Source organism: Myripristis murdjan, chromosome 19, assembly GCF_902150065.1.
Source record: "Myripristis murdjan chromosome 19, fMyrMur1.1, whole genome shotgun sequence".
Lineage (NCBI taxonomy): Eukaryota > Metazoa > Chordata > Actinopteri > Holocentriformes > Holocentridae > Myripristis > Myripristis murdjan.
The window spans coordinates 16,287,382-16,312,284 of record NC_043998.1 but is presented as its reverse complement, the minus strand read 5'-3'; the positions used below and the strand labels follow the sequence as shown (position 1 = coordinate 16,312,284).

Below are 24,903 nucleotides of genomic sequence, written 5' to 3'. Positions count from 1 at the left end.
GAACTAAATGGGAATAAAAGCAGTCTGAATTGTGTTGGACATTGTTCATTATTGTCAAATTGCTCTGAAAATAAGCTCAGGGTTCGTGCTTTAATGTTGGCATAGCTATCTGGAAAACAACAAGAGGCAATGTTCACTTCAACCTGCTCGCAATACTTTTTCACTCTGACCATTTTCCAGATGCACAGCACATTGGACTGATGAGACAACGGCGATGTTAGGCATCTTTCTCTCCCCGGAGTGACCTGTGACCCCTTGCACTTTGTGCGCTGAAGTCTTTGAAGGCTGAATGATGGAAACCCATGGGGGCCCATTTGTCACGGTCTGGCCCCTCTGGAATGGCGCCAGGAGGAAAAGTGAAGGAGAACAGGTAGGGGGTGACCGAGAGAAAGTGGGGAGCACCATTTGTTTCTATAAGCACCTCACGGCTAATACAGTGCGAGTCAGTAAGAGCATGATGATGAAGGGTGCCTTGGGGCATCTTACCAGCAAAAAAAATAACAGCTGTTAAAAATAGGCTACATATTATGCCTGTTCAAGTTCAAAACACCAAACCTATAAAAGCTACAATTCCATCATACCATGGTAATCACTCTTGAAACAACCTCCAGTGGGTGGGACATCAGTTCAAAAAGGTAATAAGCACTGAAGAAATGCCTGAGCCACTGACCGCAGACAGCAGTTCTGAAATCAGGGGGGTAAAGCTAAGGGTGGATCTGGGCAAGTTGCTTTTTGCCATTGTCTTCTCAAATCTGGGATTTGACTTGTTTTTAATAATTTTCAAAGTAGTTTACAACAGAAAATATAACACTCTTTCCTTCAGTGGAATTACTGTCAAGCTCTTAGCCTTTTCAAGTCTGAGATTTGACCAATGATTGTACTGTTAGGGACTGTGAAAGGGACCAAGACCTATAAAAACTTGACTGAGCAAAGTCCAAACTGAAGATTCAAAATTCCAAGGTATCGCTACAATCAGATAAAAAAAAAAAAGAAAAGAAAGATTAATTAAATAACAGTATCATTCCTCAAATGTATTATTTACACAACAAATTTCCAGAATATATTGTGAGCAAGGGGCACTGATGTGAGAGAACATCCAAACACTAGTCTTTGCTGCTGTCCTGAGTCACAGCAATATTTATTTGAGCCATGAGGGGGTTATTTGGGGGCTGTGGGTTGAAGGAAGGAGCCTTAGCCAAAGTGCTTTACCTAAACGTACCCCGCCACTCGCAAGAGCCACTGTGAGAGGGATACAAAAACACAGTCATCAGTTTTACTTTATTTACTCATTGAATTTGGTGTAAACGAGTGCATCCCTTTGCACTTCTTTTTCAACCCCACAGCAGTCTGTGAAGATGGGAAGGACAGAGGCTTAAGAGGTGGGATGGAAAAAAAGAGCATCCAAATCTCGCAGCTGGTCCCCACACGGTGATGTCATTGGCGAGTTAAGAGTGGGGCGGGACAGGGCTGGAGAAGATTAGGGAATTCAGGGAGAGGAGCTGAGAGCAGGATGGAGAGGGGTGGCGACAGGAACTTTAACTGCGGGGCAGGCTGCACATTTCACAGTGCTCTGTGCCAGGCTGGTTCATGAAGGTGCAGTGGAGGCAGGACCACATGGCCGAGGATGAGGCAGGGACAGAGGGGCCACCCATGGCCCCATACTCCAGAGAGCTTGATGGCTGCCCGCCCACTGTACCTTGAAAGGACAGGATGACAGAGCACGTGCATTAGTGTACAACATAAATCAAGTTCCACATGTGGCTTCGAGACTGTGCCCTCCTTGATAGATGGTGACTTACTGCACAGTTGCTCGATGGTGGCCCACTGCTCAGACTTCTTCCAAGTCTGGGCCAGGTCCTCGTTGGAGGTTTTCACTGCGTCTAGTAGGAGCCCAATGCTGTCCTACAATAAGCAACACAGAAACTCTGACCTATCTTGAGGACACTACAGTTTAAGGAATGCAAAAAAACATCAACTAAATTTTTAAGTCTGTTTCTACCTTTCATCATATGAGACACAGTACATCCAAAATACAATCGGTGCTTGCTATACAACTTTAGAGGCCAGTTAAGTCCCTTACATCACCTAAGTGCTATGGTGTTTTGGCAATGCAAAGGAAACAAGTCAAACACAGAAAAATATTATTAAACAAATTTTAGCATATGACAGACCATTTTCATAATCAAAGAGGGCAAGGGGCCAATTTGAAATGCAACCAGCATGAACAAAGGGACTAAGTGAAAACATCCTGACACTGGTAACCACTTCCAGACTCTAATACATGGCCATAATACAAAAAGCTTTATGCTGCATGATAAACTTATAACCAAAAAAGATGTGCACTTGCTTTGCCAACATACGTGGCTCTGAGGTAACACGTGCTGACTTACTCTCAGGGGCATGACTTCATTGGTGACCAGGAAGAGAAGCAGATGGAAGTCTGACACGATATCCAAAAACACAGTGGAGGTGCACTGGGACAAGTATGTGGCTAAACTGTGGAAATCCTATGGACACACAAAGAAATCAGGACATGATCAACATGTATACCCTCCTCTGAACCCCATAAGGAGGTTCAAACCCTAAATGTGACCCTAATTTCATCAGCCATTTAACTGTGACTGCTCACTGACTGGTCAAACTGACATTCATTCATTTATTTTTATTTATTTAAAACCTTGAAAACCACACTGAGGGAGAACCCTCATTTTCACTGGTGTCAAGGTACATACAAAACATAGAGACACAAATAAATTCAAATAGCAATAAATAATACATGGCTATATGTATTTAAAAAACAAGGTAAAATTAACAATGCTTTAATTAAACCTTGGAATTGTCTCAAAGTTATTAAAGAGGTCAGTTTAAAAATTTGTTGAAGCATATTCCAGGTGTGTGGACCACAGTAACAAAGAGCAGATTTTCCTAACTCTGTACAAATGTGCGGGACAAGCAGGGTAAACTAAGAGTACAATACAGTGTACAGTACAGTGGTTAACAGTATTCCAATGTAGCAAGGCAGAGAGGTAGAATAGCTTTATAAACAAATAAGAGCAAATGCTGATCCTCCTAACTGACAGAGTAGGCATGCCAGTTTTTGTTGTTTTTTTTTGTGATAAAAAAGGCAATGCTGTGTCCCATAACTACATCCAGTGATAAATCTCAGTGCTGAGTGGTATACTGCATCTAAGGGTCTGAGAGAGGAACTGGCCACCCGCCCATAAATAACATTCCTGTAATCCAGCACAGAGAGGAACACTGTTTCAACAATACATTTTCTAGTAAATAATGGAAAGCACGATTTATTTCTAAAAAGAAAGCCCAATTTCAGTCACATAAAGCCAATACTTGGCTAAAGTGAACTATGGGGAATCAAAGAGGACAAAAGTGCACCAAACAGGGTTTTGCCTAAGATATGTGGGTCACTCTTCTGGCTGAACTTCAAACAAAAACATAGCACATGCATGATAAGCAATCAAACAATACTCACAAATTTAAGAACAACTGTAATACAAAGTGGGCCTTGGTTATCCAACCCTCAACTTCTCACATTATTTGCGAATATGTAACAACACTGAAGATGGCAATTTCAGACCAAAAAGTATTCAGACCATTAAAAGAAAATGCACAGGCTTAGTGCTTCAAATGCTCCCTTGCATGTCTAACTCTGTTACTCTTGATAATGAATTCCAAGTGTAAGACTGCTCAAATCAGAGGTGAGAAGGTTTGGATGAATTGGAGTGCATCTGTGTAACTTGGTCACCTGTGTCTCTCCTAGGACATCACGGTTCTCTATGGGGAAGCGTTGTGTGGAGGAGAAGGTGTACTGGGGGTCCTTTGGGAAAGTGGTAGTAATCTGTGGAAGAAGAAAACCAGAGGAATCAATCCAGAAATCTGAGTCAGCCATTAAATTAAAACAGCCACAATATGAAGCACACTGCATAAACTTAAAATAAATTCACTCAGAAAAGAATTGCTTTCAAAATAAAATCAGTTCAAAAATGTAACCTACTGAATATAGAAAATCTTTTCATACTCACGTCTATAATAAGGTACTCCACAGGAAGAGGTCGGGCTAGAAATGTGACATCATTTCCAAATTTGTCTTTGTCCTGTTGGGTGGAATGAAGAAATCATTAATAGGGACTGCATAGCAAAACCTGTATGACAGTTAAGGGACAAACATCCTGACATCTGGGTAGAATGACTGATGATGGCTACCCTCAACAGCAACCGAAGAAACCTTTCATTCACAAGGTTGCCAGCAGCAAGCAGGATAATTTTCAAAGTAGTAAACAAAATGTATCCATGGATTAACTAAAGTGAGCCAAATCAAAAACAAAACTAGCTGGCGAGTAGACGAGACTGCAAAATCATAAAATAGTATGAGAACAACAGAGAATGAGCATCTATGAAGTTAAAGCATGAAGAGTCGGTGATGTGTTTGGTGCAGTCTGCTAGAGCATGTACAGATATGCATATTTTGATGCATTTGATGGGCATGCAACTCAAATCTAAATATTGAAATTCTTTTTGACAGCCCTGGTAGAAAAGCAGTCTGATCATTTTTGCAATGCTCTAAGAGACATTGCAAAAAAAATGCAACCATATGTAATGTTGATACAGTGATGGTCACATGTGCTGCTGCTATCTGTGTATGCAGCTGTGAGGCTGTGCCTGTGGCATACAACTTACCTTGTAGAAGACATCCGGTACGTACTGCTCGGGGCTGGACTCTTTAGCATAGCCCAGCTCTGGGGCGTCTCTACAGGGCAGTAGGCACTCGTCTCTCACCAGAGCCATGCACTGGTTGGACACCTGGTAGCCCTCAAAGTGCACCTGGTTGTCTGGACCGCCTGCATACAGGGCACACACAGATACACTACCAGTCAAAAGTTTGGACACACCTTCTCATTCAATGTTTTTTCATTTTCTTCTATATTTACTACTTTCTACATTGTAGATACATACTGAAAACATAAAATATATTAAGCAAGATATATGGAATTATGTAGCAAAGAAAAAATGGAACTCAAAATATGTTTTATATTTTAGATTCCATAGCCACCCTTTGCTTTGTTGACAGCGCTGCAAACCCTTGGCCTTCTCTCAATGAGCTTCATGATGTAGTCACCTGAAATGGTTTTCACTTCACAGGTTTGCCTTGTCAGGGTTCATTTGTGGAATTTCTTGCCTTCTTAATGGGGTTGGGACCATCAGTTGTGTTGTGCAGAAGTCAGGTTGGTACACAGCTGACAGCCCTATTTAACAACTGTTAGAATTCATATTATGGCAAGAACCAATCAGCTAAGTAAAGAGAAGCCACAGTCCATCATTGCTTTAAGAACTGAAGGTTAGTCAGACCAGAAAATTACAAAAACTTAGAATGTGTCCCCAAGCACAGTCGCAAAAAACATCAAGTGCTACGACGAAACTGGCTCACATGAGGACCGCCCCAGGAAAGGAAGACCATGAGTCACCTGCCTCAGAAATCACAAGTTAATAGGACCTCAGATTAGAGCCCAGATAAATGCCACACAGAGTTCTAGTGGCAGATTCATCTCTACATCAACTGTGCAGAGGGGACTGCGCGAATCAGGCCTTTATGGTCAAATAGCTGCTAAGAAACAGCTACTAAGGAAAAGCAACAAGCAGAAAAGATTTGTTTGGGCCATGGGCCAAGAAACACAAGGAATGGACATCAGACCAGTGGAAATCTATGCTTTGGTCTGATGAGTCCAAATTTGAGATCTTTGGTTCCACCCATTGTGTCTTTGTGCGATGCAGGTGAACAGACGGTCTCTATGTGCATGGTTCCCACCTTGAAGCATGGAGGAGGCGGTGTGGGGGTGCTTTGCTGGTGACACTGTTGGGGATTTATCCTGCAGCGACATGCCATCCCATCTGGTTTGTGTTTAGTTGGACCATCATTTATTTTTCAACAGGACAATGACCCCAAACACACCTCCAGGCTGTGTAACGGCTATTTGACCAAGAAGGAGAGTGATGGAGTGCTGCGGCAGATGACCTGGCCTCCACAGTCACTGGACCTGAACCCAATCGAGATGGTTTGGGGTGAGATGGACCGCAGAGTGAAGGCAAAGGGGCCAACAAGTGCTCAGCATCTCTGGGAACTCCTTCAAGACTGTTGGAAAACCATTTCAGGTGACTACCTCATGAAGCTCATTGAGAGAATGCCAAGAGTGTGCAAAGCAGTAATCAAAGCAAAGGGTGGCTATTTTAAAAGAATCTAAAATATAAAACATGTTTTGAGTTATTTCACACTTTTTTGTTTACTATATAATTCCATATGTGTTCATTCATAGTTTTGATGCCTTCAGTGATAATCTACAATTTAAATAGTCATGAAAATAAAGAAAAAACTGAGAAAAAATGAGAAAGTGTGTCCAAACTTTTGACTGGTAGTGTATATTTGAAGGATGATTCCCCTACTTTTAAACTGCGTGCTATTTTCCTAGTTTTTGCCATTGTTACGATTGATTGTGTTGAAAATGTCATCACTGACTTCACTGTAAAGTGTTTACCTCCAGGCCTCCTGGAGCTTTGCTGCCCAACACACACAGGTACACACACACACACACACACACACAGGCCAACAGGTAGTCTCTAAAATCTGAATACAAAAAAGCTGACAGAACAGCAGTCACACCACACCTTCTTACACTCAATCTCCAATTACCTATGAGCTGAAACCTGCATATACGTACCATCTTCTGGTGCTGTGGCTGAGACATCATTTACATTTTCACATTCTATAAATGTGATTAGGTACCAGATTCTGAGTTGTGCAATCCTATACCCACTTAAGGCGAAAATCAGGGTTTCCATGGTATTAGCTCTGGCTGCAAGTGTCTCATTAATGCAAATGTAAACAACCAACTGCTATGTTCTCCTGGATTTTCAAGGAACAAGTATGAGAGCAGGTCTTGCAACTCTGTACTGGAAGGAAGTGTTAACACCCTGAACCCACAGAACAACAGGCCTCACAAAGCTTGAGTTTAGTCTAGTATTATGCTTCTCCACTGGCCTGAAAACTAACACCACTATGTAAATGCATGAGGAGATTAAGTAACAACCCAGGCACCTCACATGCCTCTGAATGCACAAAGTAAATGCCAAGTGAAGAGAGGATGCTCAGTAACAACAGTTTTGCAACTTAAATACTAATGACTTGGCCTACAGTCAAAAAGCAAACAAAAGCCATAAATAGTTATTTGTTCAAAATGTGCTGGAATTAAATGAATCTTTCACTGATGATTACCAAGTTTCAAGTTCGCTATTCAAGCAATCTATGAGATATTACCACTCAAAAACTTAAAAATTCATAACCAGCCAACTCAGTTTTGACTATATGTCAATCTCAAAGTAAAGGTCACAATATTAAAAAACAAGAGAAAAAGATGTCATTATTTTAGGTAATTGTTAACATGCATTTACTGGTTGCCATGTTCATCATCTTGACATAAGTAAGTGTATCTGTACCTGTTGCCACTACAGTCACAAATTTGGAGCCAAAATGTCCTTCTCTGGAGAGTCTGCAAGGATTTGGCTGTTGATTCTGGAAGTACCCTGCTGTGATGCACTCCTCTGCACTCAGGTAGTACGAGTCCTAACAAATGTAAGGACAATAATTATGATATATGGGAAAACAGCATGTCCCAATAGCCTAAAATATGCTATATGTTACACAGAAGAAGTAGATGGATCCTGACCTTGTTCCTAGAGTAGCGAACAGTGCCTATCCTTGTATCCTCAGAGAGCAAGTCAGTGAAGATCCATCCCACCTGAGGGCCAGAGGAGAGACAACAGCTGAATTAAAGCAAAAATCATCCTAATCTACAGTAGAATAGCTCTGCATCAAGGACAGAAGAGGTAGATGCTGTCTCCACAGACACAGTACACAGTGTTCTTCACTAACACAGTACACTATGTTCTATACTCAATTAAAAGGCTTTTTCCTTTAAGAGAAAAAAAGCTTATGCGATATAAGGGCTTGGTACATTTACGGCCTGGGCGACATATGGAAGCTGTTTGCACCATCACACTCTGAAGCTTCAAGAATTCTGAGAATGCCATCATACTGATGACAGCCTTATGCACCTTAAACCTACTCTTGGTCTCTGACTAGTGGAAATAAATGGGCTAGTGCAAGATTCTGACACTTAGCGGAGGACAGCGCACAAATAAACAATAAACACATCTTTACAAAGTCATAAATTTGTATTTTCAGTTGCATTCATGAGCGCATGTTGATATTAAATCCCAATTACTCTTTGGGAAGCGTGTTCATAGGGCCTTAAATTTGCTTAAATTAACAAAATTGCACTGCCTCAGAAATTACATTTAATATAAAAGGATAGAAACCCACAATCAAAGTATTTCAGACCAAAATAGCATCAAATAAAAATGGAAAAAAGAATAACTCAGGTGATTCAGAAACTGAGGTGATGCTCAGTGCCACCGGAAAAAACAAAAGTAACAAGCATACAGTATTCTGCAGGTGGTGCAAATATGGAAGATCATGGAGCAGGTGAATACCAGTACATGCTCACGTCCTCACTGCTACCAACCAAAGGAACAGAGCTGGAACAGACTGTGGAAGTGTGGATGCAGGATATGAAACAACCTCATCAAAGGCATGTGCACTGTATTATAGCAGATCAGCTGATGTCTTGAGGTTTTAATGTGCCTTTTGGAATCTATTAAGAACAATAGTGTCAAGCAGAAAGAGCAGTCCAACCTTGCACAGGCCCAGTTTGGCAGCGATCTCCTCCACAGCTGCAGCCTTGGGATCCTCCAATAATTCCAAGCTGTTTTGGGTTGCATTCTGAAAACATATCAGCAAAGAAGGTCAAGAAACTTGCAATAAAAGTTGTCACAAGAACTAATGATAGAAAAGGTTCAAATTCAATAAAGAATGATTAAATATTTTTTTGGGGGAAAAACTGGCGCTGGTCAAGAAGGACTTGAAGTTACTGGCTGGTAGATTATTATGTAACAAGCACCTGATGACATTTGACACTTTTAACATCAATTACTAAACAACTGAAGGTATGTCATATGGTATCAAGAATGTAAACACAAAGATCAAATATTAATCACATTTTCTCGAACAAATAAAACTGCTGCTCTGTTTTGTGTGAATTTAACCATATTTGAGTCTACTGCCCCCCGGTATTTAGCCAAGGTTACTACAACTTGGCAGAGGAGTAGCAGTCTTTGTTGATGCTGGTACACTTACACTGTAGGATTAATGTGAAAAATGATTGCTGATAATGCACATCTGCACATTGTGTTTATACATTATTTAGCAAAACTGTTAAAATGAACCGCTTTGAATGCAAAGTTGTGTCTGTCAAATTTGTACTGTCTAGACATATTTCTGTACATATGTTCTTCTAACTGTATGCCTGATAATGTGAGTAGCTTGCAATTCAAAGATAAACATGTGCTTCAAACCTGTAAATCTAGTCTGTAAATTTAGTCTTCAGTAGTGTTTTGTTTTACTGTCATCTAGATCTTATTCCCTGGTGCTGTAATTTCCACATGGGGATTTTTTCAGTTTCATCTAATCCAATATGCCGTACTCAACACCACTAGCACTAACCAGAAAACAATTTCAGAGTTCCTACGCTGTTTTGATTTTAGAGTGTCATACTTTCATACTAATGAATTTCTGTACTTAATTTGAAGATTTAATCACTGTTCAAGATCATTTATATTGAGTCATATTGCATAAGCCACTAAGCAATTACTGTATGAAGATCATTCAAAGAAACATAAAACTACTGTTACTACCAAATATTTTCAGACCTTCCAGATCATTACAAGAAACCAGCGAACTGACTCTTGACAGTGAGCTGTGACTCACCTGTGGGGGTTCGTAGATGGCAGCCACCTCAGCTCTGATGCCCAGAGGGATGTCTTTGTGCTCAGTGTACCTGCCATACAAATAGCCCATCCTCTGGCTGCCTGTTTTCCTCCAGAAGTCCAAGAAGCGGTCAGCAATGGTATGGTTCTCAAACATGATGTTGTCCACGTGTCTGTATTTCTGCAATAAGTACAGAGAGAACTCAATCCATGCAACATTTGTGTTTAAACATCCATTTGTGATGAAAAGGAATCATACTTTTTCTCATGCATACATTGATTTAAATGCCTCATTATTATTTAGACAGAACAAAGCTATAGAATCTCAGATACTATATATAGATTGACACCCAGGAATGCTGTAATGCAACACTCCTTACAATTGGCTGTTCATGTTTGATGTTCTATTCTGCTGTTGTCACACTCAATGTAAACACCTCTGACAGAGGCACAGGAACATACTTGTCTGTTGAGCGTAATGGCACTGGGCTGGCACTTGGTGCAGATCCCTTCTGGCCAAGGAGGGTGGCCCTCACAGCCTGACTTGATCTTACAGCTGATGTTCTCCAGGGCTGCAAACTTCCCTCTGTGGCAGATGAGATCAGGGAGGATGTTACCGTTTGACAAGCAGGTCATGGGTATTTCTACTTCAAAATTAACAACAGGTGAAGTTTCTCACTTATCGGCTCCACCGGTCAGCTTGCGAATGTAGGCATGGAATGACATGTGCTTGACTGGCGGGTCTAGGTGATTCAGGTAGTCTTCGTCAAAAGGCTGCCAAAGGAGGCAAATCAAAGCATAACTTATTTAAGATGACCGCTGAAAACAGTGTTAGTGCTAACACTGTAATCTATCAAGGAATAATACAAAAACAAACAGAAATTCACTTACCTCTAATGGTACACAGTGCACACACTTCCCAAGGGCACCGTGTCGACATCTGCAACGAACAAAGAGTCAGTAGGTATTTCAAGATCAATCTCTGATTCATATCTTTATATTGGTTTCTGTCTGTTCAGGCTACTTATGTAAATCAAGTCATTGTATGTATGTGTAGGTCCTGTGCTTACAGCTGTGGGTCTCTGTTCCTGTATATTTTGCCATCCTGTTTGGCCAGGTACTGATCAATCTCATCCTCCTGGACCTGGGGTGCTGAATGAGAACGATGAATCAAAGATGATGAGGAAGATGATGAAGAGGAGGAGGAGGGTAGTGACGAGGATGAGTGTGGGGTGGCCGTGTCCATGACCTCCCCGGAAGACCCTGATGAGCCCGAGGGAAACAGAAACAGCATGTCGCCATGCCTGCAGAGGGAGATCAAACGAACAGAGAAAAAAAACATGATGAAAGCCCAACTGTAAATAGACTGGGAATGAAGACAAAAATAATACAGGTGGCAAGGAGACACAATCAGTGACTACATTCACAAGCAGGAAAGTCAGCCATTACCTTGGCTAAAAAGTTCCTTTTATCCTAAATGGGATGACCGACTGTAATGCAAATATTTTCTTTCCATCTCAACCAATTTAAGTATGTATTTTTACATAAGGTCACATATATAATACAACTGCAATCTGCGTGTAAACTTTTCCACAATTGATCCACCTTTGACTACTCTCTAAAAAAATCAGTTGTCATTTGGGCTTATATAGCATGGAGATGTATTGTTGTCATTATTCCTTTAACCAGATACCTTAATCTTCCAGCAGCCATGCTCAATTGTAAAACATTTAACTAGATGAAACACATTCTTACCATATTTCCAAATGTAGATCAATTTTTTACCATTTTAAAATTTAACACCTCTTCTAGTTTCTAGTCATTGATAAAATCATCAAATTTAGGTATTTTTATAGTTCCAGTAATCACAACATTGTTTGTTACTACCCACTTGATCTTAAGCAGGCTGAGAGTCTTGTTCTGGGACAGGATCTCCCCAGTCTTGTTGCGGTTCAGGTAGATGGAAAAGCCATTGGAATTGAATCCAAACTCTTTGGCCACCTGTGAGAGAAAATAACATAGTGCTGGTTGGCAGAGGCAAAAAACAACTCTAGCAACCTTGCATAATTTTGCAGGTCAAGCTGATTATGAATGTACAAATGCCTCCTCAAATTCAGTCTTCCCTCATATCTCATCCAGGAAAAAGTTGGGACAAAAATTGACCAATGAAAAATGTGCGAGTAAATGAGTGTCCAATCTTAAAATGATTCCAATTAACCTGTCAAAGCAGATTATCAAAGACCTGGCATGAGAGAAAGTGAGCTTGTAAGCAGCTCTTCAGGTCATCACAGAGCAAACAAATCTGAGTGCTATTAAAGCACTCCAGGTTGGCCAGTGAAGAGAGTATCACATGGCATTTTGATCATTACACCTCATATCAAATAAGGACTCAGCCTGCTTCTATCAGCCTAGAATTTTATCATCCGGTAATTCAACCACCATTTGTGAACTTTGAGCTGCAATGTATAAGACAGAATGATCCTTGCAGAAAGACATTTAATATATTATTAGCCAATATTGTGATGTCATCAGAAGTCATGCAGGCCAAAAGATTACCAGGAACCATGAAGCACAATTTCAACTGAGCAGTACCAATGTATGCCAACTAGCAATTCATGACACTGACACTGTGAAAGTGTACCATGTATTATAGGTGGCATCAGATCTTCTTCTCAGCTCAAAGCCACTAGATCTTCGGAGCAGAGAGAGCATGAGACATAAAGCACTTATTTTACTGAAACCACATAGGACAACAGTTTAAAATGTTATCACTAGATACAGTTTGAAACTGTGTGCTGTCCAACTTTATGAGACACAACATTATCTATGGTTTCCTCAATAGCAGAAGAACAGCCTGCAGGGCTTAGAGACTCTCTGCCTCACACTCACTGTTTTCCATTCCACCCAACACTGGCTGTGCATTAGTGGGGAAAGAAAATACTCTTTCCACTGAGCTGCAAGCAGCACAATCCTGCTTTAACAAAGATATATAAATTTTTAATGAGGTGCTGCCACAACACTCCACTGCGACCAGTCTGGTGGATCACTCTTCTATTTTAAGGTTTCAAGATCAAGTAATGGGGGAATTCAAATCCCATGTATGTCATTATCAGCGCTCTAATGTCTGCATAGATTTCAGCTTGTTGTTTTATACTAAGATGAGATTTATTTACTATGTTTCCTTCCTTCCATATTCACATGCGTGAGGTGGGGAAGGAGCCGAGGCTTAAACCACTACCTGGTAAGCAGCTGTGATGAAGCTATATTTAACAACTGTGCAAAGCTGTGCATCCACCATGCTCTCTGAACACAATGCTCCCTGGCAAGTCATGCGTCTACCGTGGATGCCTCCCGTTAACCAGTTGGGCATAGGGGAGGTCTGCAGCACTGCACTGCACTGGTCCTTATTGCAGAGCTTCATACATAAATTAACACGGCCCAGACGCACGCAAAACCCAGGGAAACACACGATACTAGCATCACTGTAGAGATACGACACACTAAAGCTGTGGTGCAAGTGTGGTATCACAGGCAAAAACATTCATGAGTTTTGCAGAAGCAGGGCTGGAGAATGCTGGGAATGAGGGATCACACTGACATGGACCAAAGGGATTACCTTTAGGATTAACTGATAATGTCTACATGTTAAATATAACTAGATACGACTGCTGTGTTAGGCCTTTGTGATTTAAACATTATGTATGGTGCATTCTAACTTTAAACTTATTTACCATACTGTACCTTTTTAAGAAAAGCAGCAGCAGTCTCCCTCTTGGTGGAAGGGATTTTCTTCATCCCATCTGGGGACTGTACTCTGATGATCTTAGTGAAGGAAAAAGAGCCCAATGAAACTCCACACACAAAAAACATGCACTGTTTTTTTTGTTTGTTTTTCTGTCATTTCACATGTTTTGGCTCCAACTTTAGCCCAGAATACACGAGCACAGAGCAGAACCAAACCTGTCAGAGATCAACCCCCCACCACCTTTCAAGTCAAACAACACAGCCACCCCTGCTCTCAGAGAGGTGTCAGTGTCAGGACAGTGTGACAGCGATGACAGTGCAAAACAGTGCGCTTAGCCGGCGAGCGTCTCCTCTCCACCCGGGCTCCTTCAACTAGTTGTGGCTCCGCTAAACATTTTAAACGCTGTCACGACTCATCCAGAAAGTCGACAAAATGTCACTTTTGCTCAACCCACAACAAACATCCACGCTTTTCGGCAGTCACAAAAGACAAAATGTAACCTTGCTAGCTAGTGAGCTAATGTGCTAAACAATGCTCCGGCTTGTGTTACGTCGTGAATTTCAATTGTTTATCTAACGTTACCGCTGGATAACAGAGAAGCTTCTCATTCGGACTGTGTACGCTAGCAAAAGCCCGATGTTAGCCGGGTTAGCTAACTAACTAGGCCCCAGTCATTCTTCGGCTAGCTAACGTTAGCTTTCAAGCTAATTCTGCTGCCTCATCACTCCGGACTTCGGCTAACAAGCTAGCTCTCTTTACCTTCGTTACCAACAACACGACCTCTGCTCATACTTACAATATTATCTGCCATATTGCTCGGGTGAGTGTTCCCGATAGGACTCGTGTTACCAAACTGACAGTGATTACGGTTATTACAAATTTCACGTAACGTTACTGTCTGAATAGTGTCAACGAAACTCCATCCCACAACTCAAACACCGAGTGTTGCAGACATTTGCGCCCGTCCGTTACCCACTGGTCCCACACCCAAATAAGGACGGGCGAAACAGTGTTTGTTGTAGCGAAGCGCGTCTGTTCCGCTCGCTGTTTTTTTTTTTTTTTTTTTTTAAATTGACGTTTGTCTGCTGCAACTCATTATTCATTAGTGCTAGTGAAATAATATGTTAAAATAAGTAATGTATCTTGAGAGTGATTGATACTGATACAACTCCCTTCCCTCAGCGCACACTGGCACTATCCTACAACTTACTGCAAACCGCAATTTATGACTCATCATTGGGTTCATTATCATACCTGGCATCATAATATGCGCAGGGTCCTCGGAAAATAATCCAGCACTATGTTTTATGCTGTTGTAATAAACACCTTAAATTTTTGGAGCAGGTTAAGCTTATATGAGTCACACAAAATGTATCACACAAAACACTATCAAAAGCAATTCACTGATTTTCGCCATTTGCATTCTGTTGGGAGGTGTTATTATGTTAGTGTGCATAATGTCAAAGTCAGTCTTGCAAGTTTTTTTGTTTTTTTTTAAGTTGATATAATGTGATTGTTGCTCATAAGGTAACTGTAACCCCAAAACTAAATTACAGTTACCTGTTGCTGTAACCAGATTACTATAATCCTTAAATGACATTAAGCTATTTATCTGGATAATGCTTTTGATGAGGAAAAAGACACTCCCACAGGTTTTGTTTTCCTTTTTTTATGTTTTATTTTTTTTTCCCTCATCCTGTAGAGAGGACAAAGCCCCATTGCACATTAAGATTCGGGTATGTGCTGAAACATTCATTCCCACTGGACCCTTTCTACCATCCTTCACTGTCAGAGTGCATTCAGAGGAAATACAATCCACAAATTGTGTCATCATCAGCTGCACATCATTAGGGCAAAGATGCGTGGCCGACATCCTCTTGATCTAAACATGTTTAGCTGAAATAAATGAAACTCTTACGTGACAGATAAAGCTAGGTGCAAAGGTGAATGCAAATCATGCATAGATCTCATACAATGTGTACGACTGATCAGTGTAAGTTTGACAAGGAGATATTCTACTGGTGTAAAATGAAAAGGAGGACGGATGAATGACTGATGATGACGATGACAATGGAGATGAAACCAAGATGTAACAATGAGCGATGGATGGATATAAGAAAGGACAATGAGGAAAAACGTTACATGTGACACAACACATTTCCTACTCTACAAGATAGCATGAGCTTGAAATACAAATATAAAGTAGAACACACAGGGCACAACATTGTGGTGTGAAAGTATGAGAGAAAAAGTAAAACATGCAAACATAAAATACATATTTCCGTGTACATGAATATGACACAAGGGAGATGTATGAATGGAGATCTTGAACTAATGGTAACACATGCAAACACAATGATGCTGTGCATGGATATGGAACTGTGCAAAACTGATACGTCGAATTGAAAAAGTAAAATTTAAAATTTAGGAAAGTTTTAGATAATAGGATGAAGAAGATTGAGTATTAAAAATATATGTACCCTTGTGAGGATGGGTGCATGTAGACTAACAGTAAAAGATGAGTTGAATCTGAGGGAAAAGAAATGCACGGGATGAAGGTTGGCTGACATTATCCCACTGAAAGATTACGCTCAGCAATGGCTCACTGCTGTCCAATCTCTACAGAAGTCAGGCTTTATATTTTGTATGTTTGGCTTTGATGGACAAACCTCTATGATGGTAAAAGAGACGCCAAAGCACGTGAAATGGGAACCCACCCATTTCACGGGTTTTTCCACTTATACTCAATTTGAGGCTGCCTTGCTTGCGTAAGTTTCATGTTTTGTCCAAGAGAAGAAGAATAGAAAAAAAAAGAGGACAGAAGAAAAGCGCACAGATAAAGAGAGGATAGACAGGGAAAACATCGCGAGTTGTTCTTAATAACAGTGCAGATCTAATGAAGATGTCAGAGAATCAAATCAACAGATCCTAAACGTGAGCAGATGTCATGTGTGAAACTGGCTGCAGAATCAAAAGAAGAGTCCGGTCAAAGAGGACAGATAGATAGTTTTGTTTTGATTTTTTTTTTTTTGCTGACTTTTTTTCTTTTTCCATTTTTTGTGTTTGTTACAGTTCTTCGTTGTAGTTTGTTTGGAAGATTTCCATTTATAGCTAGGGGGTCGGGCCTGAGGCAGATGGTTTGCAGTGCATGGAAGTGGCCTAGAATCCACAAAGGATTGCTGGAAGATGCAGGAAGGCTCAGATGATGCCGTACTGGGCCAGCTCGTGCAGCTCCAGGTGATTGAAGGCCTCCCAAGGGCAAATGACAGTGATGTCTGCAAAGAGGCACAGAGATTTGTTCGTGGTCAGGTCTCAGAGGATAAAAACAGTTGACAGGAGGAGGCATTGTAATAAATAAAAAAGTTACCTTACCTGTGCCTAAGCCCTCCATACCGGGTATATCATCACCAAAGCTGTGAAAGAAATCAAACTTGTCAGTCACACATGACAAATCACCACTACCCATAGAAATGTGGAGACCTCGCATGCTTATGAAATAATACTGCCGGCCACGCTCACCCCTGGATTCCCTTCTTTGGAGGCTTGCTCTTGAACTGACGAGTCTGCCTCTGCTTGAACTTGGGTGGTCCCTTGCGTGGGGTGGCAGGGCCTCCCGTGACACGGGTGGCCGACTTAATCTCAGGTTTTGGTGCGTCAAGATTCATTTTGAGCAGTTACGATGCCGCGTGCAGGTGTTTTGGCTTTACAGATGCCTCTCTGGAGTGTAGTCGTCGTGATGATAGCTGTTCAGTTTGGTAAAGAAAGCGAGAGGGTTAAGAGTAAGCGGTGTCATCCAAGCCAAGGTCGAAATTGAAAACACTGAGGTAAAGTGAACTTCCGCCCTCTTATGCTCTGTAAATCACACTGGGTGCAACCAGGTATTATCTCAGATGCTTTAACAATTATTCAGCCGTTAATTTCATGTAACAGTTAGCATGCAGCCTCTCTCACCTTTGTCTGACATTACAGGCCCTAATCCTCTTATTGATCTGAGCACTAGACAGGATTTATACTCATATTTCCTTGTAATTTAATATCCGAGATGGACTACCCTGGAGAGTGTTCTGTCAGGATGACCCAATTTCTATAATCCCTGGCTCAAGTTAATAAGTATTCCCCCTCTCCATTTCAAGCCAGACGTCCACACATAGACTAATCTTGTTAGGGCAAGGACAAGACAGCGAGATATGCTGAGCATGCACTGAGCGTCTAAATGACCAATCCTCTCACCGCGTCCTTTTGCAATGACATTCATGACACTCGTAATGGAGCCACGATACATTTTTGGATTGACTCATTGATTTTAAATGGGTGCAAAGGAGAAGAAGTGTCAGATAAACTAAGTAAAGAAACTCCTGCACCAGCTTCATCTTCATATGCATTTGATTCCATGAAGTACAACGGCAGGTTGAACTTTTTCATCTCTGCATCCTTCAACTGGTATCAAAGGAGAGCACAGTGCACACAACAGAATACTTGTGTTGTGAATATTCAAGTTGCATTAATTTGTTTTATGCTACAACTGATGCTTAAAATGTTTCTATTCACACTGATCCAGAATGGTATAGGTTTACACATTAAAAGACGGCTATTTCTGATAACTCCACCACAACCACAATAATTTCACCACAACCGTTTAACACATGTCAAACTATTAATGAAACTATTCATTAGCTCCTTTTGAAGGAATTTTGCACTAACTTTTGCTATGTAACACTTTAAGCAGAAATGTCCTCACTTATTTCAATCAAAGCACCGACCTAATTTGAAAAACAATGTACTAAATCCACACATACATCGTTAGATTTTGTTATATTAATCCTAGAAAAATAATCAAAATTGTGACGTCCGCCTTCATTCTGTTCACTTCAGAAATACAAATCCACTGATTCTGATGCAGTTCAACCATAGCAATATCCACAATGTCTTGCTGCCATAGTTGCAGGTACAATTACTTTTATCTCCATGCAGCTCCAGAATAGCAACATCCATTCTCGCTGGTTCAGAACTTAATTCCATGTAGCTCAAGAATAGCAACATCTGTGAGTATTTGCTGTCGCATTGAAGATGAAGATGTACCAGTAGGTGTACTCACCGGCTGCTTGGGTGAAGGACAGCCAGACGAGTAGGCGAGAGTGCAGCGCTGCTTTCTCTAGCAGATGTGTTGACTTTTATGCTAGACTTGCTGTTAGGGCCAAGCGCGGATTAGGGCCCCTCTTATATGCTGAGCCCCTCAGCAGATTATAATTGCACCGCCTACCTTCTCTGTTCCACTGTCAACAGTTCACATGTTCCAGGTTTGGGACAAGGCAGAGATGGGATGGGAGGGGGTGAGGGTTGTAATAAGTAAATGCATCAAGTTGGAACAGAAATGTTTTTGTTGTTGTTGTGAGGACAAGCTTTTGGAATAAATGTGATTTGCACTAAAATGACATTCAGTGATCAGAAATATCATCAACATAATCATAGCATCAGCGTTCATTTTTTTGTACTTGTGATTTTTGTAATTTCTAAATGATCATTACAGTTATATGAATGCCTATGATATGCAATAACTGTTTGAAGACATCTATTTTTTTTTTTTTTTTTTTTTTTTTGATTAAGTGAGATGAAAAAAGACCGCAGTTGCTCATTTTGTTCACTTGTTTGTTGTTGTTGTTCAATGGTTGCTTGCTTTCAGATGTCCAAAACATACAGGCTACTGTAAGTCTCCAGAAAGTTCAGGAAAAGATCCAGGTATGCTAATCTCATAGCATTAGATTCAACAGGAATGTAAGACAATAGGCTAAATAAGATAATACAGTCTGAGGTATTCAGATGAGGATTATCGAAGGGGAAAGAACCTTCCTAACCCACTACTTTTATGTTATGCAATGTAACCTCACCATCTGTTACAGGCAGGGTTGTCAACAACCCCCCACCCCCCACCCTTCACTCCAAAATCTCTTAATGTAAGGTACAACATGTTAATCACATGGTAGACAGGCTGTACAGGACACATGGCTACATCCCACACAACAGAAATCAATCACTCTATACAGATTTGGATTACAAGGACCTCTGATTAGTTAATTATGTTTTGTTTACCTAAGGACAGGATTCTTTGGCCCTTAATTTCCTGGACAAACTGTGCTTATGGTCTACCATTTTACCCGCTCTCATGATGAATGTCACCACAACAACAACAACAACAACAACAACAACAATTTATACAGCACATTTCACACATAGGAATGCATTTCAATCCACTTATCACTTTAATTTAGTTCAAAATATTTACATTATCCTATTGGAATGGTTAGTTGACTCTTACCATTCATTTACAATTATGGATTTGTCACAGTCTCAGTTTTTAGGCGGTCACGTGCAGTGGGAAGGGCCCATGTCATTTTGGTTGGCATGTTGGGTCACTCCCTGAGGGCGTGTCTGGCCATGCCTGATGGCCCCTAAGCCCTCAGCAGGAGGGCATATGAAGGCACATGTGCCCAGCTCTTCATAAGCCAAGACTAAAGAATGAATGAACATTCACAAAAGACAGGCTGTTGGCTGGAATCAATGCAAACGTACAATTCTGTTGTTAAGTTAGTGAAAGGAGCCATACATTCCCATACACATGCTTCATCTCAACACATAATCCATTGCTTTACATCAACATGAATCAGTTTATGTTGATCAATCTGTTGATGCAAAAAATGCAAAAGGTTAATTGCTTTGTGGATCTTAAAATTGAACCGACATTTTTTTGTCATTCACATGAACAAGTATACACGTATGTACTTTTTCAACTGTGGAGACAGTAGGCCATTTTTTCACAGCAGCCATCTTGACATGAAACAGCAGGGTAAACACAGCTGTTACTAATGAATCAATTAACATCAGAGCCGTCCCAGTGAGTCAGAATGAACAACACCAGGATCCTGGCTCTCCTAGACATACAGGGAACAGAACCTTAATAAATGTCATTAGTTAACACCTGTGTTTACCCTGCTATTTTATGTGATTAGAGAAAAAAATAGAGAAAAAGTCTATTTCACCATGGCATGATGCGATGTGACACATTATAGTAATGGCATAGGCACTAATCTTCCATTGACATGTGTTTAATTTTTTCCATCTCGTCAGAGTGAGCAAGAGAGTGTGATCATTGCGAAATGCCTCATTTGTAATCCCCTCTATAACTCAGATCAAAGAATAACTGCTGCCAGACTGGCAGGCCGAGGTGTTCATTGTCTCTCTGGTAATCAGGACTTACAGTACTTCACTATTGCCAGACTATTGCTGACTCATTGTCATTGAGATCAGGGTCACTGTCGCCTAAGAAACTGGCCCTGTGAGTGTGAGCGGCACGAGCTACAAGCTGTCTTCTCAGGGTCAGCTGACTAATGTGCGTCATACTGAAAGGGCAGAACATGCTCTGCTTCTTCTCTTTGCCTGAAAGTAATTTTTGTTGACATGGCCTACCAGTAATCTCATTTATCACAACCTGGAGGTCACTGATATCAAACCAACTTTAAATATTTTGATTATTCAAACAATGTACATACTCTAGTTCCATAATTTGTTTGCTTTTATTATTTATTTGTTAGTTCTGTTAATGCGAGGGCTATTTTTCTTAATATATGAGTGATTCATTTGTACGTGTTGCTGCAGCAGTAATGCTGCCGTGAACTCTGGAAGTTTACGTCAGCCAATAAAAGCCCTTTAACCTGTCACTGATGAACCAAAAATTAGCCTGTTTGACCAAAATATATTGTACTTACTGTAATTTTGAAGCTCTGAATTTATGCAGCATCTTCACAGTTATTTTATGTCTTATCTTTGCCTTTGTGTCTACACAGAGAATCATTTATGTATGCTATTTCGGATAGGATGTTTTTTTTTTGTTTTTTTTTTTTTTGCATTTTCCTGTGCTGAAAATACGAAGAAAAGAAGATATCAAGATATGACGATATCAGAAGTGAAGAGCATTAATGTTGAATACTGTACATATTCTGCAGGTATTCTACTATACTGTGGATATTTTCCACAGTATAGTATCCATTCTCTAAACTGTATTGACAAGCATTGTTTCTGCACTTTATTTTCTAATGGTGTTACTAAAGCTATATTTTAGTATGCTGCATTAAAGAAGTGCATTGTGCTAATTCTGTTTTAATGAATTGGAATGGAAAAACAGCAATGGAAAAATCTCCCAAAAAGAGAGTGCATCCCTCTCTGTACCCTCTTCTGCCAAGTTTGCCCATTTCAGACGTTACTTGTAACCCTTGTTAAAGACTCTGTGTATTCCATTTTCTTACCGTTGGCACCAGTGACAATGAATCATGTTCCTTATGTCCAGCAAGCAGAGAACAGTGTGCAGTGATGCAAAAAGTGCCATGTTGAATTGCAAATTGGGTGCAAAGCAGAAAATGTGTTTGGTGTTTTAGAGATGTGGGCTGAGGTTTTGCTTACATTTTAGTGTGTTAGCAATTGAAAAAAAATTTGTAACAGTCTAACTGTATCAGTGTCAGTGTGTGTGCGTGAGCAGACTGCCACAAGTCAATGAGGAAAAACAAAAGGCCTCAGCAGTTGCAGTATATTTGATCGTAACGTAATGCACAACTTTCCGTTCCCTCCTGGCAGATTGGACAAACCCAGTTTACCTACTAATCCTTGGGATCAACATCTACTACTGAGGCTTTTCGTTTTTCCTCATCTATATATGGTGCTTCCTTATAGTGAAGGAAGCACCTTATAGTGAATGCTGTGGAAAATAGAGTGGTTCATATCTATTTATAAAAGGCAAATGTAGAGAAAAGTATATTTATTAAACAGACAACTTTTTTTTTGCAATACATTTAAAATTCATAATTTATACATGATAAAATAAAATAAAATAAAATAATCTATCCACAAAACATAGAAAAAATAAAAGTACTTTTTACACTTCAACTCAGACTTCAATCAGAATAGATATATAAAAAAAACTTCAAATCTAAATTGTGCGAATGTGTTGCATTAATGATGGGAAAACTGATTTGTTTCAAGATCATTGGTTAAAATAAAGTTCAGGTGAAAAGTGAAAAAAAATGGATTGTCTCTGTAGACCTGGGAAAGAAACTGCCATGTGAATAAGAATAAATTTAAGGTGCCTACTGCACTGTGTAACAAGATACTGAAATGTGTGTTGCAAGTTCCTTCTCTGCAGGACTTATTGTTCATGGCCACTCCAAGAGGTGCAATCATCCATGGCACTACACTGCAAACACAAGCAGGGATTAGTCTGGAAACATTTCAGGCCTTCCTCATAAGGAAGTGAATGGGTTTGGCAAGTACATTTTAAGCTGAAACAAAATGTTATGCACAATATCCATTGTTGGTTTTAATCAGCTATCAGTCACTGCAGGTGGTGAATCCCAAAAACCAAATACCAAAAACCGACAGCCATCCCCAATCTTTGTCAGCTAAACCATATCTGGCTGGAAGCTTTACAAATTGTCTATGCGTTAAATCTGAAACATGCAATCAGTGATAAAAATGAGACCAGTGAAATGTATAATTAAAACAATATGACACTAGACATGTGAGACAGGAGTGAGTTATAAAGTGCATACACCACGTCAAAAGACCTTCACATAAGATAACTCTCACAGGGCTCCAGTCAAAGCAAGTGTCAAAGACAACTTGTGTCACGGCTTCTTCAAGAGTCTGATCTCCATCTTTAGGAAGGTTTTAAGGTTCTCATCCGGGACATTTTCCTCAATGGCAGCTAATGCCCGGTCCCCCCCATCATGGTAGTATGCCAGCAGCTGCTCTGCGTGTTCGATCCACACACAGTTATGACACCCGCTCATGCAGCAGTGGGTGGGAGCAGGCGGCGGGCCCTGGTCAGGGGTCCAAGCGGAGGTAGCAGGGCTGGATTCGAGGTCACAGTTCTGGGCTGGGTAACTCAGTGAGGGAGGAGCAGGTGAGTCTGGTCCGGCACACAGGCTGCGGATGGTCCCACTATGCACACCTCTCCACCACGCCTGCTGGGGGCACTGACAGAAGTGATGCCTCATGTGGAGCAGGGAAAGGATGCACAGCTGGAAAAAAGTAAAACATCACATTTGTTTTTAATGTCCTTTATTTCAAGGATATTTTGAGTTATCTTCAGCCTGGGCTTTATTTTCCTGGTGCTCATCATCATGATGATTGATTGATGGGATGGGACAAACCACAGGATTTAGACAGAATCAGAAAAAAACTGTCACACTTAGTTGGATTTAGTGCTCATTTGTTATTATATTAATACCATAAATTAAGTGGCTAGAAAACTCTGAAGGCATTTTCAGGGCATCTCCTTCTCTATATCTCTAATGTCAGCATGCTGATGATGGGCTGGAATAGATGCAGGTTTGATCAATATCTCCGCTGACATTTTATTGCTGTTATTATTTGGGTAGCCTCATAAATTCTATGGGATGGGGACAGGAATGAGGTGGGACAGAAAGTAAAGTCCAAGTAAGTCAGGGGATCAGGACTGGATGGGAACAACTAAATCAGGAAGGGGCAGGACAGGTAGACATGTTCACTCTGCACCAAGTACTGTCACTGGCTGTTATCAACATTCTTGTCAACCTTATAGTAGTAATTACAAACAGGATCCGAGGGAGTTTTTTGGAAAGCTGTGATATCCAACAAGACTGGCATTCCAACTAATGAAAAAATCATAGTCATCATGTATATTGTCACTTACACGACTATTATCGACTTATGACGACCAAGGAAAGCTTTCAAAATGAAGCAAAGAAATCTCAATTTTTCTGTTCCTGTGAAATGACCTGGAATGGCAAAAACCCAGCAGTAAGCTAAGCAAACATATAAGAAATGCTCAAAGGTTATCAAATGGACAACCGTCACTGCGACTGAAACTGTATTACATTTATTGTATTATTGTATTGTATTAAATTTAGCTAAAGGGGTAACCGATAAAACTAAGGTTATATCAAAGTCACCATTTTATCTGCTAGTCTAGACGCCTCGCGCTATGTGACGTTAGCTTTGCGGCTACACCAGCGTTAGCACAGTTTATCTTAGCTTACCTTTTGTAACGACAGCGACACTCTCACGACATTTGCACCCAAACGCAGCATCATCACAGCAGTCTCCTATCTGCGTTAAGTATCCGTACAATTCATTTTTCAAAATTATTTTTCTGTGGACTTCACAGAGGTGTGCGGGTTTTTGGGGTTTATCTTGCGAGCTACTTACATCATACCATATTCTTTTCACGAACTATGACCCTG

At 40.6% G+C, this 24,903-nt stretch overlaps 3 protein-coding genes across 3 annotated transcripts; all 3 read right to left on the bottom strand.

The window, feature by feature from the left end:
* Positions 1-1,005: 1,005 nt before the first annotated feature.
* On the bottom strand, positions 1,006-14,614 carry nploc4 (NPL4 homolog, ubiquitin recognition factor). Its single transcript, XM_030078146.1, has 17 exons — positions 14,433-14,614; positions 13,633-13,713; positions 11,783-11,892; positions 10,962-11,195; positions 10,783-10,831; positions 10,571-10,665; positions 10,354-10,477; positions 9,893-10,072; positions 8,762-8,848; positions 7,734-7,805; positions 7,504-7,630; positions 4,696-4,856; positions 4,041-4,112; positions 3,764-3,856; positions 2,391-2,507; positions 1,800-1,902; positions 1,006-1,696 (listed from the first exon to the last, which is right to left on the bottom strand). The coding sequence occupies exons 1-17, from the start codon at positions 14,445-14,447 to the stop codon at positions 1,536-1,538; spliced, it is 1,881 nt and encodes a 626-aa protein (XP_029934006.1). The 5' UTR covers positions 14,448-14,614; the 3' UTR covers positions 1,006-1,535.
* Positions 14,615-15,294: 680 nt separating this feature from the next.
* Positions 15,295-18,865, bottom strand: pde6gb (phosphodiesterase 6G, cGMP-specific, rod, gamma, paralog b). The gene is made up of 4 exons (XM_030077715.1): positions 18,732-18,865; positions 17,156-17,379; positions 17,009-17,049; positions 15,295-16,911 (listed from the first exon to the last, which is right to left on the bottom strand). The coding sequence occupies exons 2-4, from the start codon at positions 17,299-17,301 to the stop codon at positions 16,835-16,837; spliced, it is 264 nt and encodes an 87-aa protein (XP_029933575.1). The 5' UTR covers positions 17,302-17,379; positions 18,732-18,865; the 3' UTR covers positions 15,295-16,834.
* A 3,559-nt stretch (positions 18,866-22,424) lies between these two features.
* oxld1 (oxidoreductase-like domain containing 1) lies at positions 22,425-24,903 on the bottom strand. The gene is made up of 2 exons (XM_030078156.1): positions 24,700-24,903; positions 22,425-23,700 (listed from the first exon to the last, which is right to left on the bottom strand). Exons 1-2 carry the CDS (start codon positions 24,751-24,753, stop codon positions 23,305-23,307), a joined length of 450 nt encoding a protein of 149 aa, XP_029934016.1. The 5' UTR covers positions 24,754-24,903; the 3' UTR covers positions 22,425-23,304.

Excerpts from the sequence above, each read along its gene's own strand:
- oxld1 (XM_030078156.1), bottom strand. The coding sequence starts at position 24,753 with ATGATGCTGCGTTTGGGTGCAAATGTCGTGAGAGTGTCGCTGTCGTTA. Across the intron at positions 23,701-24,699 it reads TGTCGCTGTCGTTACAAAAG|CTGTGCATCCTTTCCCTGCT; the intron begins GTAAGCTAAGAT and ends ACTTTTTTCCAG.
- nploc4 (XM_030078146.1), bottom strand. Across the intron at positions 4,857-7,503 it reads TGTGACTGTAGTGGCAACAG|GCGGTCCAGACAACCAGGTG; the intron begins GTACAGATACAC and ends CCCTGTATGCAG. Across the intron at positions 1,903-2,390 it reads ATGAAGTCATGCCCCTGAGA|GACAGCATTGGGCTCCTACT; the intron begins GTAAGTCAGCAC and ends TGCTTATTGTAG.
- pde6gb (XM_030077715.1), bottom strand. The coding sequence starts at position 17,301 with ATGAATCTTGACGCACCAAAACCTGAGATTAAGTCGGCCACCCGTGTC. Across the intron at positions 17,050-17,155 it reads CCAAAGAAGGGAATCCAGGG|CTTTGGTGATGATATACCCG; the intron begins GTGAGCGTGGCC and ends TTTCTTTCACAG. Across the intron at positions 16,912-17,008 it reads TATGGAGGGCTTAGGCACAG|ACATCACTGTCATTTGCCCT; the intron begins GTAAGGTAACTT and ends GCCTCTTTGCAG.